This window comes from Typopeltis vanoorti, chromosome 21 (assembly GCF_054136105.1).
Source record: "Typopeltis vanoorti isolate ZY-2024b chromosome 21, IOZ_Tvanoo_1.0, whole genome shotgun sequence".
Classification (NCBI taxonomy): domain Eukaryota; kingdom Metazoa; phylum Arthropoda; class Arachnida; order Uropygi; family Thelyphonidae; genus Typopeltis; species Typopeltis vanoorti.
Window position 1 is genome coordinate 58,248,183 of NC_143569.1, and position 16,901 is coordinate 58,265,083.

The 16,901-nt window shown below is 35.2% G+C and overlaps 1 protein-coding gene across 6 annotated transcripts in view; it reads right to left on the reverse strand.

The window, feature by feature from the left end:
* Positions 1 to 16,901, reverse strand: part of LOC150094878 (luc7-like protein 3) — a 231,239-nt gene that overhangs the window by 162,928 nt on the left and 51,410 nt on the right. For all 6 annotated transcript variants that reach the window (XR_016550110.1, XR_016550109.1, XM_090410860.1 and 3 more), the window contains exons 2-3: positions 14,560 to 14,666; positions 4,748 to 4,886 (exon numbers count right to left, since the gene is read on the reverse strand). Coding sequence is in view for 4 of the 6 variants with exons in the window: in XM_090410860.1 (XP_090266986.1) it covers positions 4,748 to 4,886; positions 14,560 to 14,666 (246 nt within the window). In the remaining 2 variants the exon portion in view is untranslated. The remainder of the gene's footprint in view (positions 1 to 4,747; positions 4,887 to 14,559; positions 14,667 to 16,901) is intronic.

Consider the following 16,901-nt stretch of genomic DNA (forward strand, 5'->3'; position numbering starts at 1 on the left):
AGAAGTCTGGCATTAACCATTTTCTCTAGTATCTTACAAAGACAGATGGTCAGAACAATGGGCCGGTAATTATTTGCTTGCGTTGGATCTTTTCCTGGTTTTGGGATAACAATGACAATTGACTTATGCCAAGAATTTGGAAACTCTTCCTCTGCAAGTATTCTATTGTATAATAAGAGAAGATCCATAGAAGATGATGGTAGATGTTTTATCATTTCATAATGGATGTCATCAGGTCCTACTGCACTAGGGTGAGATGGTAGGAGAGCTCTTTTTAGTTCCTCCTTGACAAATGGCTGAAGAATGTCGGTAGAAAAATTAAGCCTTTGTTTCTCTTGCTGCTCTTTCGGTATTAAAAATTCCGGAGAATAAGAAGCTGTTGCTGAGATTTTAGCAAAAGTTTCTCCTAAAGTATCTGCAATAGCTTTGGGATCAGCAAGAACACTTCCATTATAATCTAAGGTGGACAAACAATGTGTACTATATCTGCCTTTTGTTTTCTGTATTTTATCCCATACAATTTTTGGACTGGTCATTTGATTAATTGATGTAGTAAATTGGATCCATGATTGTTATTGACTCTGACGTCTTACAAAACGTGCTTTGGCTCGAGCACGCTTGAAAGTTATTCAATTTGATGTGGTGGGGTATCTACAAAATATGCTCCATGCTCTGTGTTGATCTTTTTTTTGGCTGCCTGACATTCTGGGTTCCACCAAGGTTTTGGATAGACTGGAAATCAAGATTATGTTTTTGGAATGGAGGTTGTCGCCATCAGTCAAACACCTGTCAATGAAGGCGTCAGCATTGAATTTTGCAAGATGAGAGAAAGTGTTCCAGTCAGACTGGTCCATTTTCCATATAGGTATCCGTGTGGGTGAACATGGTTCCTGTGAAGACATTGTACAAAGAACAGGAAAGTGATCACTTCCATATATGTTCTCTTCAACATCCCACATGAGCAGTGGAAGAATTGAAGGGGAACAGATTGTAAGATCCATTGCAGAATATGAGCGGGTAGGCATATGGAAGAAAGTATCGAGTTTATTATTTAGAAGGAAAAGGTTATTATTATCAAGAATTTTTTCAATGCTTCGACCTCGTCTATTAGTGTTGGCACTACCCCATAGAGTATTGTGACCGTTAAAGTCACCCATCAAAAGTATGGGTTCAGGCAGTTGCAAGATAAGGTTATCAAGATAAATTTCATTTAAATCAGCATTTGGTGGTAAATAAATTGAACATATTGTAATAAGGAATCCCACAGAGAAGCGAATCGCTACTGCTTCCAGAGAAGTATTAAGTTGGATCTGATGGAAAGGCGTATGACAGCCCACTAGGATAGCTACTCCTCCATGAGCAGGACCATATCCAGTTCTATCCTTACACACAACAGTGAAATTCCTAAAGGTACGGTCCTCATTGGGTCTTAAGTAAATTTCCTGTAGACAGAAACAGAAAGGTTTGTGTTTCTGCAACAACATCTTGATATCGTCAATATTCTGGCAGATCCCATGACAGTTCCATTGTAAAAATTTTCATATTGTTTTGATTTTATTGACTTGTCTGGTTTTCGAGAGGTTGAGGGCTTACCTTTGTCAGATTTATATTAATCCACTGTTTTAGGGAAGTATGGACGGCCAGTGTCCATCTCTTCCTCTGGTAGAGTGTTCAAAACATCAAATGTGTTAGGGTCGGTTGCTTAGTTTGCTTTCAGTGAGTATCGAGGTATCCATTTTTTCTGTGCAAATGTCTGGTGGTTTATCTTTGAGTGAAGTCTCCACCATAATTTTTTTTTGACAGATGAGTTTTCATTAAATGGGACCATTTTTGAAGTTGTCTCTGGAGTAAAGCTATATGTCTTGTGATTAATGCGCTCAACAGAGAAGTACTTACGATTGTAAAGTTCAGATATGGTGAAATTATCGAATGGTGGAATAGACATACATGATTGAGTTGCTGTTGGCACTTTTTTTGTTACTTTTTCAGCATAAGAGGATCGTAGAACAGGTGTAATGGTGGCTAGCTTTCTTTTTGCATCCTGATATATTATGTTTTGTTCTGTTTTTATTTTTTGTATCTCTTTTTCATCTTTCCATTTCTGACATGCACGAAAGTATGCTGGATGATCTCCCTGACAGTTGACACATTTAGCTTTTTTTTGCACAGCAAGATTTATTTTCACGTTCTTTACCACCGCATCGAGCACAAGTAGTAGAACCACGACAGGCAGTTTGGGCATGTTCATATCTTTGACATTTAAAGCATCTCAGCAGGTTAGGGATGTACATTCTAACAGGCCAGCTGAGATACCCTGCTTTTAGATGTCGGAGGCCTAGGTGTATCAAAAGTAAGGATGGTGTTCTTGGTTGAGACTAGGCGACCATCCCTGCATATCAGGATGCGCCTCACACCCATCACTCCTTGATCTTTAAGCTCTGAACATATCTCTTCATCAGGAACCTCAAGGAGATCCCATTCTGATATCATTCCTCTACTGGAATTGTGTGTTCTGTGAGGTGTTACTGCAATTTGTATTCCACCCATTGTCATTGCTCTCAGTAGTTTCTCGGAATGTTGTTTGCACATTGTTTCCACGAGGATATCAACAGAATGCAATTTCTTGACAGTTTTCGGAGATCCTGCTAGTCCTTCTAAACCTTTTTGGATAAAGAAGGGTGACATTTTCCCAATTGGTTTTTCACCTGTTGCATGAATGATTAAAAAGGTTGGTACATTTTTGTTAGTATCCGATATCTTTTGTTTCTTACTTCTGTTTCCATATGCTGTGTCTATATTATCAGTACTTGGTTGGGACATTGTTAGGGTCCCTGAAACATTTCAGGATGAAGAATTCATATTTAAGGAATTTTTAATTCAGCGCCAGAGCTCCCCACCCACCACGGAGTCGCACATGGATGCCTACTACCCGGCAAGCAAAGAATGTGCTCAGGAGTGGAATGCCAGGGCTACCCTGGACACTATACTGGCACTGTAGCAGGTCTAGGATCCCGACCCCGGACCATGGGGTGAGAGACTTACCAACACCGTTGACCCTTGCAGGCAAGCCCACTAGCCAATTGATCCTGGCTGGGCCATCCGCCCATCTTGCCAAAGCAGAGGCCAAAGTAGTGCAAGACTACCAGGACATCCGGAAAGGGAACATCCCTTTCCGGATGTCCACGGGTCGCACTGCATGGCAAACACGGCAGCAGGGCGTTGGATCCCAGTGATGGTGGTCTGGAAAAAGTATAGTGAATAAGACTCAGGAGAAGTAGAGCAAAGGATATGGGAAGAAAAGCAAAGAAAAAGAGGAGAAATGAAAAGGGCCAGTACCATCACTGGGAGGTCCCCTCCACCACGAACAGGTGCCCCACATGGAGGGGATATGGTTCAGAAATATGGACTGTTAACAAGAAAAATCAAAGTAAAATACAAGCAGCAGAAATGAGATTTTTAAGAAGTAAACATAAAAAATAAAGACATTAGAAGGGAGATAGGTATTCATAGTTTAAATGGAAAGATCAAGGAATACAGATTGGCAACCAAAAGAAGTGGATAAATATACATACAACAGAGAGAGAGAGAGAAATTGGTTGCATGTGGAAACACTCAAACCCTTGATTACAAAAGATAAATAAATGGTTTATATCTGTGAAGTACCGTATATGTCAGCATATAAGACACACTTCTCTCTTTGAAAATAGGTCTGAAAAACAGAATGCGTTATATATGCCGATACTCGGTTTTTTGTTACTTTCATTTCTGGAAATTTTCTCTGTTCCGAGTTACGCGATTTCTCTTGCTTCTTTGCAATGTGTGAGAGCATTCAGTTACGGTGGATGCGCATGTTGTTGTGGTTGTTGTGAACGGTGATAAATTTCTGCTGTTAAAATTTCTCTAAATTTCTTGGCAAATTATGGCTGAAAAATGTCGGCATTGCTACAATATTGCATACAAGCTACATGTGATAGCATATGCTAAAGAACATGGAAACAGGGTGCAGAGAGGCATTTCGGGCCATCCCCAACTGAGAAAATGATAAGAACTTGGCGGAATCAGGAAGAAGATCTAAAAAAAGCAACTTACAGTAAACATAACCTAAGAAGTGAAACTGCAAAATGTCCAGAACTTGAGGCAGACTGAACACTTGGATTTTAGACCACAGAAAAGCGGGACTTTCAGTGTCTACAAAAACGATTATTCATCAAGCAAAAGCGATAGCCACTAACAGAGGGATTGCCAAGTTTACTACTTCAACATCATGGTATTCAGGATTCATGAAGAGAAACCAGCTATGCCAGCTGAATATAAAGAAAAAATTATTGAATTTCATCAATTCTTCATTAATGCAAGGAAATGAGAAAATTTTGAACTGGAGCAAATAGGAAACAAGGACGAGATTCTACTGACTTTTGATGTGCCCTCAAACAAAACTGTAGATTCCAAGGGCACAAAAGGTGTTACTGTTAAAACTTCGTAACACAAAAATACTCACTACAAGGTTGTTTTATCCTGCTGCGCTGATGGGACAAAATTTTTTGCATATATAAATGCCACTACATGTTTTGCAGTTCTGCGTTCTTGACTTAACACAGGTTATTGGCCCTTAATGATCCATAAATTACTCCAAGAGATAAAATTCCAAATTCACATTTCTAACATTCCATTAAGTTTGCTTCTTAGTAAAATTTAAAAATTTTGTAGTATTATATATTCAGAAATACTAAAAACATATATCACTTACCCCTCCTTCCTGACTGCCAAGAGCTAATCGCTGTTTTGCTCTTCTTATTCTTTTCTCAACATCTGATAACATATTCTGACAATACCGAAGAAATTCATCTTCATAGTTCATTTGTTCATAATGACTACTTCTTTCATACCTTTAAAATTGAACAAACATTTTTTTTTTTCGAAAAATAACAACAACAAAACAAATGCTTTAAATCAGTGGTCGCCAAAGTGGTCGATATCGACCCCCAGGTGTTGATATAACATTGTTAGGGGACGAGTCGGGCTCAGGGGTCGATAGAACAATATAATACATCATTGTACGGGTAATATTTAATTCGGTTAACTTGGATTACCTCCATCCTGAATGACAACACAATTAAGAAAATCGTGGGAACAGTGACATGAATAAGACCTGTAAGATGGAGCAAGGTCATGAAAATAGTTACATGACGTATTTACCAATAAACGGATGTTGTGGTTCCCACCCGGCTGGTGCAGCAGGAGCGAGATGGCAACACGTGCATGGTTGCTTATTTACTTATACTTACACGTATTCGATCCCAGTATCATTTTTGCGCATCGACAGACAAGTGAGCATTAATGTTCTAAAATTCATCAACATGCATATTATAATTCAATCGTTATTCATTCACGAACTAAACTTCTCTATGTTGAAGAGTTGAGCAGGGCTGGTAGTAATACCAGTGATATTACTAGTGATAGTAATAGTAGTAGTAATAGTAATATAATAATATATACTATATTATACATACAATAAACACTGTAACTATAAAATAAACAATCTAAAAACTCACATAAGCGTCTTTTTCACTTGTCCTATTATAATTACGTAATAGTAAAATAGATGGGGTCTATAAAACGTCAAGAAACTCTTGAAGGGAACGACGGTCAAAGAAGTTTGGCGACCCCTGCTTTAAATTAACACTTAAAACTAAGAACTTTGAATCAGCAATACTAAATAAATAAAAAAATTTTCTTTGTCAATGATTATTCTGGTTTCTAATGCACAGTTTGATAAACTTTTTATCAATAACTGCACAAACAAATCATTTGAAATAAGTAATCAAACAAATACAAGAAACTAGAGAAAGAATATTATGTATGGTGATTAGCCTTTACAGTATATACAATTTGGCCCAGAAAAAAATGATATACCAAAATATAGAGAAATTTTAGTGGTGATTTTCATTTTGATATAACTTTATTTTCCTCCATCTGGGTAAAAGTTTTAATAGATGAATTATAAAATAATTATAAGAAAAACATGCCATGGTATGCACCGTCATGTTGAAGACATTTTTCACATGAGCAATCAAGATTATCAAAACATTCCCTGGATAAAAGTGCATAGCACTGAGTGAAATACATTGATATTATCTTTCAGCTGAAAAATAGCACAGGGCACTTAGTCATATAGATCAGCAAAAGAGAGAGGGCTGAAACTCAGTAGCATAGAAAAGCTCAATACAGAAGTGAATGGAAAACTTTGGGAAAGGCCTTCATCCAGCAGTGGACAGAAAAATGGCTGATGAAGAAGAAGAAGATGTAAAAATAATCATAATTTAAAATTCTGAATATTTTTACGAATTGTTTATGTTAGAATGTTTATTAGTTTTAGTTTCATAACACGCACTGTCGGCACTTGCGATGTGCCCGTTATTGAAATTGTTTTGTCAAAAATTATATGTAAAGCAGTTAAAAATTTATGTAATTACCAGATTTTAATAGTTGTGTTACTTTAAACAAATTTATTCTAATTTAAAATATTAAACTTTGTGTTTTATGAAGACATTCTCTTGTCACTAATGGAGACGTGTGCCATTATACCTAGTTTCTCGCTTGCCAGTTTCATGGAGTGCGCATGCTCGCTGAGAAGTTTGATGTGTGATTGACAGCTGACAAGAACACGTTCGTTATCAGAGTAACAGCTGTAAACAAGATAGCGTTCAGAGAGAAAATTAGAACACAGGCCAGCAGATATTTAAGCAGATATTTAGGCTCAGAGGAACTTAAGTTTTTTTATGTGACAGTCGTAGGAAAATTAATAGTATATTCCGAAAAAGGAATTGTGGAACTATTAAGTTTAAAGTGGAATAAGTATTGATAAATAAAAGGGAAATATTGCTATAGGCGTTTTAAAAGGAATATTGGAAAAAACACTAATTGAAAGATTTATAGTAGGTTCCGAAAAGGGAATCGTAGAACTTTAAATTCCTTTAAAGTGGAAGAGATAAAACTGTCATTAAGCATTATGAATAAAATAAGAAATTGCTATTCGCATTCTAAAGGAATGTTTGAGAAAACTCTGATTAGGAAGTTTCATCTGTCTTAAGGACGCCGGATCTAACTATTATTTCTACTGGAAAGGAGACAGAATTGAGTCAGGAAGAATTAAATGTGTGCTAAATGAGTGAAGAAAAAGGATCCTATGAAAATGAAGAATAAAGTCATATATCTTCGGAAAAGGGCCTTGACAGAGAAAGAAACTAGCTATGAACATTTTGTCATTGTGAAAACAAAGTGTTTAGTCTAGTCTTAAGTGTAAGTTTATTTTTAAAAAGCTAAATGCAAATTAATTGGATCCAATTAATTTGTAGTTAGTTATGTAATATTTCTTTGAAGTGTATATATATTGTTTTTGTTATATTAAATGTGTTTATTTTGTATTTTGGTCTTGAGTCGGTGATTTATTTAGATTCTGAAAGAAATAGTAAAAAAAGGTCATTGCACCAATCGGAGTGAACCCTTGTACATAAATAAATATAATAAAAAGCACTCGTAAATTAAAAATAATTGTTAGAAATAAAGAGATCAAATAATATAAACGTCTCTATATAAAAATCTCACAAATATTAACAAAGTTATGGATTGTAATATACACACATTCCTTTCACAATAAATAAACACCTGGTGTAGAGAGTAAGATATATTGAATTCAGAGAAAATGGACATCCCATTCCTCTTGATATAAAATTCTGCTGATACCTTGGCTTCTTCTGTATAAGCAAAAAAAAAAAAAAAACAGTGGTTCAAACAGTGGCCAGTATGTGTATGAAAACTCATACACATACCGGCCACTGAATTAGAAACTAAGTCAGTGGTTTCCGTATAGGCATACAACTGCCAATACCGATCCATATTCAATTCCCTGCACATATCTCAGTGAAGATACAGGTTGGGAACAGCCTTCATTAAATGCTTCAATCAACTATGGCACACAGGAAATTCTGCTTGTCTGTACAAGCCTTCTCAGGCAATAACAATCTCATTCCTGTATTAGGAATGAGAGGAATCTCATTCCAAAAACTGTATTAGGATCTCAGTTATGCCTCTTAGACAAGCAATGTGGGTTATTTTTCCACTGATTAAAGACCCTGGGAGATCTTACCTTTTGAGAAATCAGTCAGCTCTGCTGTTTTCAAAATTATGGTTCTCAAGCTATTCCCATTTGTCCTTTTACAGTGATCTCTCAATTATACAACTTCAAATAACCAATCTCTCAGTTAACTAATCTTTGAATAAGTTAAAAGAGCGGTTCTTAAACTGTGGGTCATGACCCACAAACATCTAGAAGATTTTGATGAAGATAATCTAGATGCTTGGAGTAATTACTATGAAAGATTGTTAAATGAAATAAAAATGCAGCAGAGCTGTGGTAGAAAACATACAAGAGGAATATAACCAGGAGTACACATCAACACTCAAGGTAGAAAAAGCCATCAAAAATTTGAAGTGTATAACAGCAGCTGGAATATAAGTTTTTGTGGCTGCACTGCATAATTCAGAAGGTGTGGTTATCCCTCAACTTACGTCCGTTCAAGTTACGCCCGTGATCCCATAAGGGAATAAATAACATTTTCGGCTATATATAGATGACCTGAAGACACTAAGTCTCTTTAACATGTTGAAGGAGAAAGCAGAACCTGATTATGACTACGAATTCAACACTTCTTCCGGTTGGTTCATGAGATTCAAGCAGAGTTTTGCGCTGCATAATGTGAAAATGTATGGGATTCTGCAAGTGCTAAGAAAGCTGCCAAGGAGTTTTGGGAAAAATTGGATAAAATTATTACCGAGGAAAATTATTTGCCACAGCAATTATTTAATATGGATGAAACGTCCTTGTTTAAAAAAATGCCCGAGCATTCATCCACAAAAAGCTGAAATCTATACCTAGTTTCAAAGGTGTAGATTTCAGAGGTATAATTATAAGTTATCAAAGGTATAATCTTACAACAAGAACTTTCCATCATTAAAAAGTTAATGGAATCAAATGATTATAACTCCAATCAAATCCAACAGATACTTGACTCTTATGTTCCAACACCTACAGTTTCTTCAACAGTCTGCAGAGTTCCTATTCCGTACATTCCAGGAATCTCAGAACCTATAGGTAGAATTCTAAAAAAGTATCAACTGATTCCAACATATATTCCTATCAACAAAATTTCTTCTTTATTACCTTCTATAAAGGATAAAATGTCTTCTCTATCTTCGGCTGGCATTTACTAAATACCTTGCGAATGCAATGTCTCTTATTTTGGACAAACTGGCAATTCTTTGGAAAAAAGAATAAAAGAACATCAATATTATATTGATTATAACAAACCTCTGAAGTCTGGTGTGGCACAGCACAGTATTGACTCTACTCATAGTGTCCAGTGGGATAAAGCAGTTCTCCTCCATAGATGCAGATTTAAATATGAACGCTTATTCAAAGAAAGTTGTGAAACTATCTTACACCAACCAAATTTAAATAGAAATGGCTGTATGTCTCTCTCAAAGATCTGGGAGACTTTTATCTTATGTAAAAAACCATTTATCTTAATAGATTGAATTTGTTATTTCTATTATTTCCTAGCACGCAGTAACTATTGTATTTTAATAGGTGATCCCCCGAACGTTTGCCTGTATTCCATTCCTATTACTGTTGCAGACACCGAAGATGTACTATTATTTTTAGTACGAAATATCTGTCTTTTTACTAATTAAAGATTTCACTGTGGTTTTTACGTGTTACTTTATTATTTTATTACCAAGTTTCAGTCTTAATGCCCATATTACGATTCTGTTACAGGTAATGTGGCTGGATATAAACTGAAACCATTTGTGATATGGCACAGTGAGAATCCACGAATCTTTAAAAACATTAGGAAGCATCCTCCCAGTATATTATCAGAGTAATAAGAAGTCATGGATGACTCAAAAATTGTTTGAAGATGCCTTAATCAACTGTTATGCGAGTGAAATAAAAAGCTATTGTGTGAAAGAAAATGTAGAATTTAAAATTTTATTAATTCTGGATAACGCTCCAGGTCATCCGTCTTGTAAGTCTTATAGCGATGATCTTTACCAAGTTCAAGTTCATGTTTCTCCCTCCAAACACTACTTCATTCATCGAACTGATGGATTAGGGAGTTCTTGCAGTGTTTAAGGCTTATTATCTATGGACAACTTTTTCACAAGCCATTTCTGCCACTGAAGGAAATGACCAGACTCTCATGTAATTCTGGAAAACGTTCAATATTTATCATGCTATTAAAATTATTGCTGTGGCTTGGGACGAAGTGATTTCTCAATGTATGAGTGGCATATGGAAAAAGATATTAAAAAGGTTTGTGCATGATTTTGGAAGTTTGTAATAGTGGGCCTAGCAAACAATCTGAATCTCAAAGTGAATGATGACGACATAATTGAACTCATAGAAAGTTCCCCTGAAGAGTTGACCAATGAAGAATTGGTCGAACTGGAGAAACAACTGTTGCAGAAGAGGGAAAAACAAGGAAAGGAAGAGGGAAAAGAGAAACAAGGAAAGGTAGTTAAACAATTCACAGTGAAGGGTCTTGCAGAAATGTTCTCCGCAGTTAGCGATGTTCTCAAAACGGTTGAAGACATGGACCCCAATGCTGAATGCTACTCAATAGTAGAGACGAAAGTATATGACACGTTTGCTTGCTATGAACAAACTTATGATGCAAAGAAGAAGAGGAATAAGCAAAGCACATTGGAATAGTGGCAGTAACACACACAGTACATATAATAAGGTTTAAAAATTAAAATGACAGTATACTTATTACGGTTAAGTCCCTAACCCCTATAACTCTGTTGATTTAATGTATCAACTTACATCCGATTCTACTTACATCCTGCCGGATAGAATGGAACCCGGACGTAAGTCGAGGGATGACTGTATTATAAAATTCTAGATGATGAGTGGAACTTTCATGGTACCCATATGTAAAAAGAGAAATAAAACAATGTAAGAATTACAGAGAAATTTACCTACTGAATACTCCAGTAAGATTTAATGCAAGCATACTTGAGAAGAGGCTAAGAAAAAGTGTGCAAGAGAAACATTGGGAACCTGATTTCAGGAGAAATAAGGGTTCTAAGGACCAGATTTTGACTTTATGGCAAATAATTGAGAAATTATGGGGTCAGTAAGAAGGATTTGTATTTAAGGTGCTAAGAGAAAAACTGTTAAAAATGCTATAATTATAGGATGTAAACAGGATGTTATATCAAACGATATACGGTGATGCAAAATTGAATACAAAATCAAGTGCAAAATAACATAAAATAAAACATTTCAGCTATATATGCACACATTTTTAGTGAAGATCACAAATTAAATGTGGAAAGAGACAATAGCATAAGCAAGTTTGATAGGATGAGGAGCCAACTAAATAAATCTATATGAAATAAGAGACAGATTAGTCAAAACAGGAAAAGCAACTGTATATATGATACTGTTAGCACCAATTTTAACTTATGGATCTGAGAGCTGGGTTAGAAGTAAAACGGTCACTCAAAGACTAGACCACAGATATGAAAGTTGTGACAAAAAATTAGGAGAGTCAACAGATGGCTTCAATAGCAGAATCATATTAAAAATGACAGGAACTTGACATTGTTAGGCATTGAGGAATGTGTGAAAAGATAAAACACTAGGTGAACTTTAGGCAATTAAGGAATACAATGGATTAAAAAAAACTTAAACTAAACAACAAAAGGTGTGAAGGTAAGAAATCAAGTTGGCACTGCCAAATCCTGTAATGTAATGTGTGCCACAACCCTGGTCCATGGATTTGAATATTTAATGAATGATGACCAAATCTGGTACAGTATTGCACACTTGTTTTTATTATAGTGAGCAGGTATCATCATTTCCAAACCCTGATTGAATTTCCTTACAAAACAATTATGCTCAATGTACAACATTTCTGTTTTTTTTGTCAGAGTAAGGATGTTTGACAATGGTTGTGTGAAAGGTTAATCCAGATTTGTGTTGTCATTTCTTTTCAACATCTTGGAAATGCTCTGATATGCAGATCTCTCTGGAGTACCCTGTTTGGCCAACATAGCAAATGCCACAAGAGCAGTGAATCTTGTAGACTGCTGGTTTCTTTAGAGGATGATTGGGGGGGGGGGGAGGTGTTCTGAAGGTGTAAGAATCTGGAAATTTCGTGAAGTGGAGTGAAAGGCACTTTTATGTATGGTTCTACAGTAAATAAAAAAAATTCCCTCAGCAACATTACTGATGAAGGAACGTACAGCACCTTAGAATTCTTGCTTGCTTGGGTGGAGTTTTTAAAATCTTGCTGGATTGTCTTGAGCCCATATCCATTAAGATATAGGGTATGAGTGAGGTAATAGCATTTTACATTTTTTTTATTTATAATTCTGTAATGTTTTAGGCTCTGCCCCTTAGTGTTTTGATCATACCTATCATATGTAAATTGACTATTTGGGAAATGTTGATCGAGTATCTGAGAAAAAAAACTATTTAATACCAACTAGTTTCACCAACTTGAGCTGTTGGCATCTTCAGGGTACAGGACTGATGATAGGAACTAAAGTGAACAAAACATGTTACAGACTAGACATTAACAGAATTCTAATTATAAATTACAAAACAACACTGAACGTGGTGTGCAATACACATGTGGCGCGTACATGATTTCACTTGTTGTTGTTGTTTAGGAACATTTTATAATTGGTACTAAAGTTCATTTCTTGTGTGTTTAGAGATCCAATTAGGGTCTTCCAGATCTTGGATAAGATGAAACCTTGGTTCCTATTAAGATTTTCTACAGAATGGGTGACTGTTGTGGCTTCTTTAAAAATAAGAGAACGGTAATCCTCTTCTGGAACACTATGATTGATAATTCGATACAACTGTTCCACAAGGATTTTTATTCAATACGAGTTTATTCAGTCTATCTCAAGTGAATGTGAGGTCACACATCAGAATTTTATAAATACACAAGGACTAAAGTTTATTCGTGGCTCATAATAGGGTCATTCAACTTGCAAAACTTGCAGAAGAGAATTAACGCTCTCATATTTTTAAAGAAGCCACAACAGTCGCCCGTTCTGTAGAAAATCTTAATAGGAACCAAGGTTTAATCTTATCCAAGATCTGGAAGACCCTAATTGGATCTCTAAATACACAAGAAATGAACTTTAGTACCAACTATAAAACGTTCCTAAACAACAACAAGTGAAATCATGTACGTGCCACATGTGTATTGCACATGTTCAGTGTTGTTTTGTAATTTATAATTAGAATTCTGTTAATGTCTAGTCTGTAACATGTTTTGTTTGCTTTAGTTCCTATCATCAGTCCTGTACCCTGAAGATGCCAACAGCTTAAGTTGGTGAAACTAGTTGGTATTAAATAGGTTTTTCTCAGATACTTGATCAACATTTCCCAAATAGTCAATTTGCATAGCTTCTGTGGTCAAGAAAAAAAATAATAAATCGTTTAATATACCAATCATATGTTTTTATCTAGATCGATACACATTACATCATTACAGTACATGGAAGCATCAACTGTGTTCTCTTACCTTCATCATTGTTTAGCTTAATTTTTTAATCCATTATATTCTTTCATTGCCTAAACTTATGTTCACCTCTCTGGTATTTTTTTTAACCTTTTTTGCAATTTAAATAAGCTCCTGATGAAGCTGACCTATGAGCTTGCAAAACTAGTAGAGTTAAATAAAGCATAAAGAAAGTCAACTAACTAGAAAAAATAAAGAAATGTCTTACTTCATAACACCCTTCAGTTCCAAAACTTTACAGTCTTAAGATTCATAAACTAGAAGTACCTTTGAGACCAATTGTAGACAAAATAGATTCACCCAGAATCTGTCCCAACTGATGGGACATTCAGTAAAACAGGGCCATTTGTTAAAATCGGTTTACACTTTACTGAAGGAATGAAAGATGTTAATAAAACCAGCATACATTCTGGCAAGCTTAGATGCTACCAACCTATGCACAAATGCTTCCCAAAGAAGTTATTCTGGATCTTCTTTGAGAACTTTTTCCACTAGATACTAAAGACCTTAGAAAACAATTTTTTCCCCCTTTTGGTTTCAAGATTCATATTGAGAAACAAAAACAACATCTTGCAATGGACTCCCCCCCCCCATATACGCACACACACACATCTGGTGCTGGTCAACTTATAGAATATTTTGAAAAGAAAGCCAGAGAATGATACTATAAAAAAGGCAAAAAATTTTGCTTTGTCATGTTGACAATATTTTTATCATCTTAGGCAATGCTCAAAGAAGAAATCGGAACATTTCAAAAACTATCTTAATGGCCTACATCCAAATATAAAGCTAAACTGTAACTTTATATTCTATTTATCATTACATTATATTGTCACTATAACAAAACTACAACAAAGAAAATGAAGTTTTTAATTACAAGAGTACACGCACATAATTATATAGACACACACACACACACCACAGACATATACATACATGCATAAAAACTTACTCTTTTCTCAAGTGATCATCATGAATCTTATTACATGGACCAAGATCTGCTTTAGTATTTACAAACAGTTCATTTGGACAAAATTTCACAAGGTGATACTTGCACACCTATTAAAATAAATAACAGTGTTGAGTTATATTTTTACAATCAAAAGCTGATTTAAACAGCTTTAAATATCAAAATAATTTTTGAAAAAAAAAAAAAAAAAGTCAATTTCTTTGAAATTAAACTTATATTGATGAACGAATCAAATGTCATCCATATGATCTGTGACTAGGAAATTACAGATTCGTGGGCCTGTTTACATTCTGAATTAATGATCGCCAGAGGACTTGTGAAGATGCTGCACAAGAATGATGGAAGATCCTCTTTGGAAGATGTTTGTATGCGAATTCTTTGAATGCAGGTGAACTACAATATATACATGGTACTTGACAACTTGAAATATAGAATATTTTCTCTTGCCCAGTCAGTGACTTGGATCACGTCTAGAATATTGCCTTTGATCTTGTTGCCTAGAGTAACCAGGAAATAAGACCAGATGGTATTGCTCTCTCAGGATTATACAAATGTGCAACCTTTCCAACATGACATTTCTGGCAATCAACAGGAAAGAGGCTGCTAGAAAAATACTGCAAGGATAAGATAAAAAAAAAAAAGACATAAAAGAGAATGAAATAATGAAGAAGATGTTTAAAGGAAAAGAAAAATTACATTCCTTGTCATGTGGGGAGATGGATTGTAAACATGGATATGCTTTATTTGATGAACTTCAATTAAGTGGAGGAAATTACAAGAAAATGAAAAGAAAAGCTGGAGATAAAGACTATAAAAAAAGGAACTAAAGTTGCTGACTCATCGTTCAGGAGATCATTCCTCAGAATTTTTAGAATGCTTTTAGAAATAACCTCTCGATAGATATTTTGAATCCACTGGGCATGGATGTCTGTGAAAATACTAGTAGTGGTGGTGGGCAGTAGATGGCATTGGTGTAGATGCAGTTCGCAGTAGTTGATGGAGCGAGTGGTAGAGACAGAAAGTTATAGAGTAGGTGCCCTCCCTCGATGAGTCTTTGAATTCCTTGGAGGTGTTGTAAAAAAATGACATGATAAAAATTGAACTGGTTAAAATGAATAATACTTGATTTTCAAGCAAAATTTTTAGGCAAGCTTTATGGCCATTCTCAGTGCAATGTAGTTGTAAGCAACTAGAAGATAACAGTACAAATTAAAAATCAACAATGCTGGAGAGAGAGAGAGAGAGAGAGAGAGAGAGAGAGAGTGTGAGTGTGTGTTTTTTTTTTTTTTTTTTTTTTTTCAATGTAGGAGAGCTTGATAAGAGTGAGCATTAGAATGCAACGAGAATAAGGAGAGTTATTATGTATTAAAAACAATCAAAACCAGCAACTCCAGGAAAAGATAAAAAAGGAAAACTTCATAACTTCATTGTGTCCACAGTTCATGATTTTACTGAGACAAAATGGATCACTGACTATTAAAAAAAGAAATGCTACTTTGGACATCAGCACTATTAATAGCTGCTACATACAAGTAGTCTAGTTGTGAAGATAACACAAACACAAACTTTACTTGCACTTGGGTAAAGGATTAAACAAGATAATTTCTTGTCAAATGTAATTTATTAATTGCCATTATGGAAACTAGAATACAAAGAGTGGTAGGGGATGTGCAAGGCCCAAGGAGTCAACAATAAAAGATGTAGAGACAATAGCGTGATCCCAAAATTTCTTTGTTTGAAACAATATTATAAAACTAGACAAGCCAACTTGATTTACCAACGAACTTCGTATGCTCTTCTTAGAGAAAGAATTCTCCATACGAGATTCATGCTTAGCAAAATAGACTCACAGCGCTATAATTTATTCACAGATATCTCTAATAATCTTGACGCTGAGACATGGCAACTATTAGACAATATGATTAGCAACAGTTTTACCAAAACATTTAATCACAGCAAAAAGACACAAACTGATAAATTCAATATGCTGTATGATAATCATAGCAACTGCAAACCATCTCTACCAGATAACCAAGTGATAATTAACCTATCTAAACACGTTTTAAGTAAACCTGAAATCTCTATCCTCAAAAAAGGATTCAATTTTGCTTTAAAACCCACTGTCATTCCTAAAATAGAGTTCATCTGCAACTTAGAAAAAGCCTTCTCATTACTACCATTTCCAATAGCTAATGACTTACGATTAAAAAGCAGCATAATCCTTTCAACTCCGTCAAGATCTCCTAACACCAACTCTAACCAAAAGGAAAGAAGAACGCTTCTCAAATTAAGGAATAATAAAGATATCATCATACTCAAAGCCG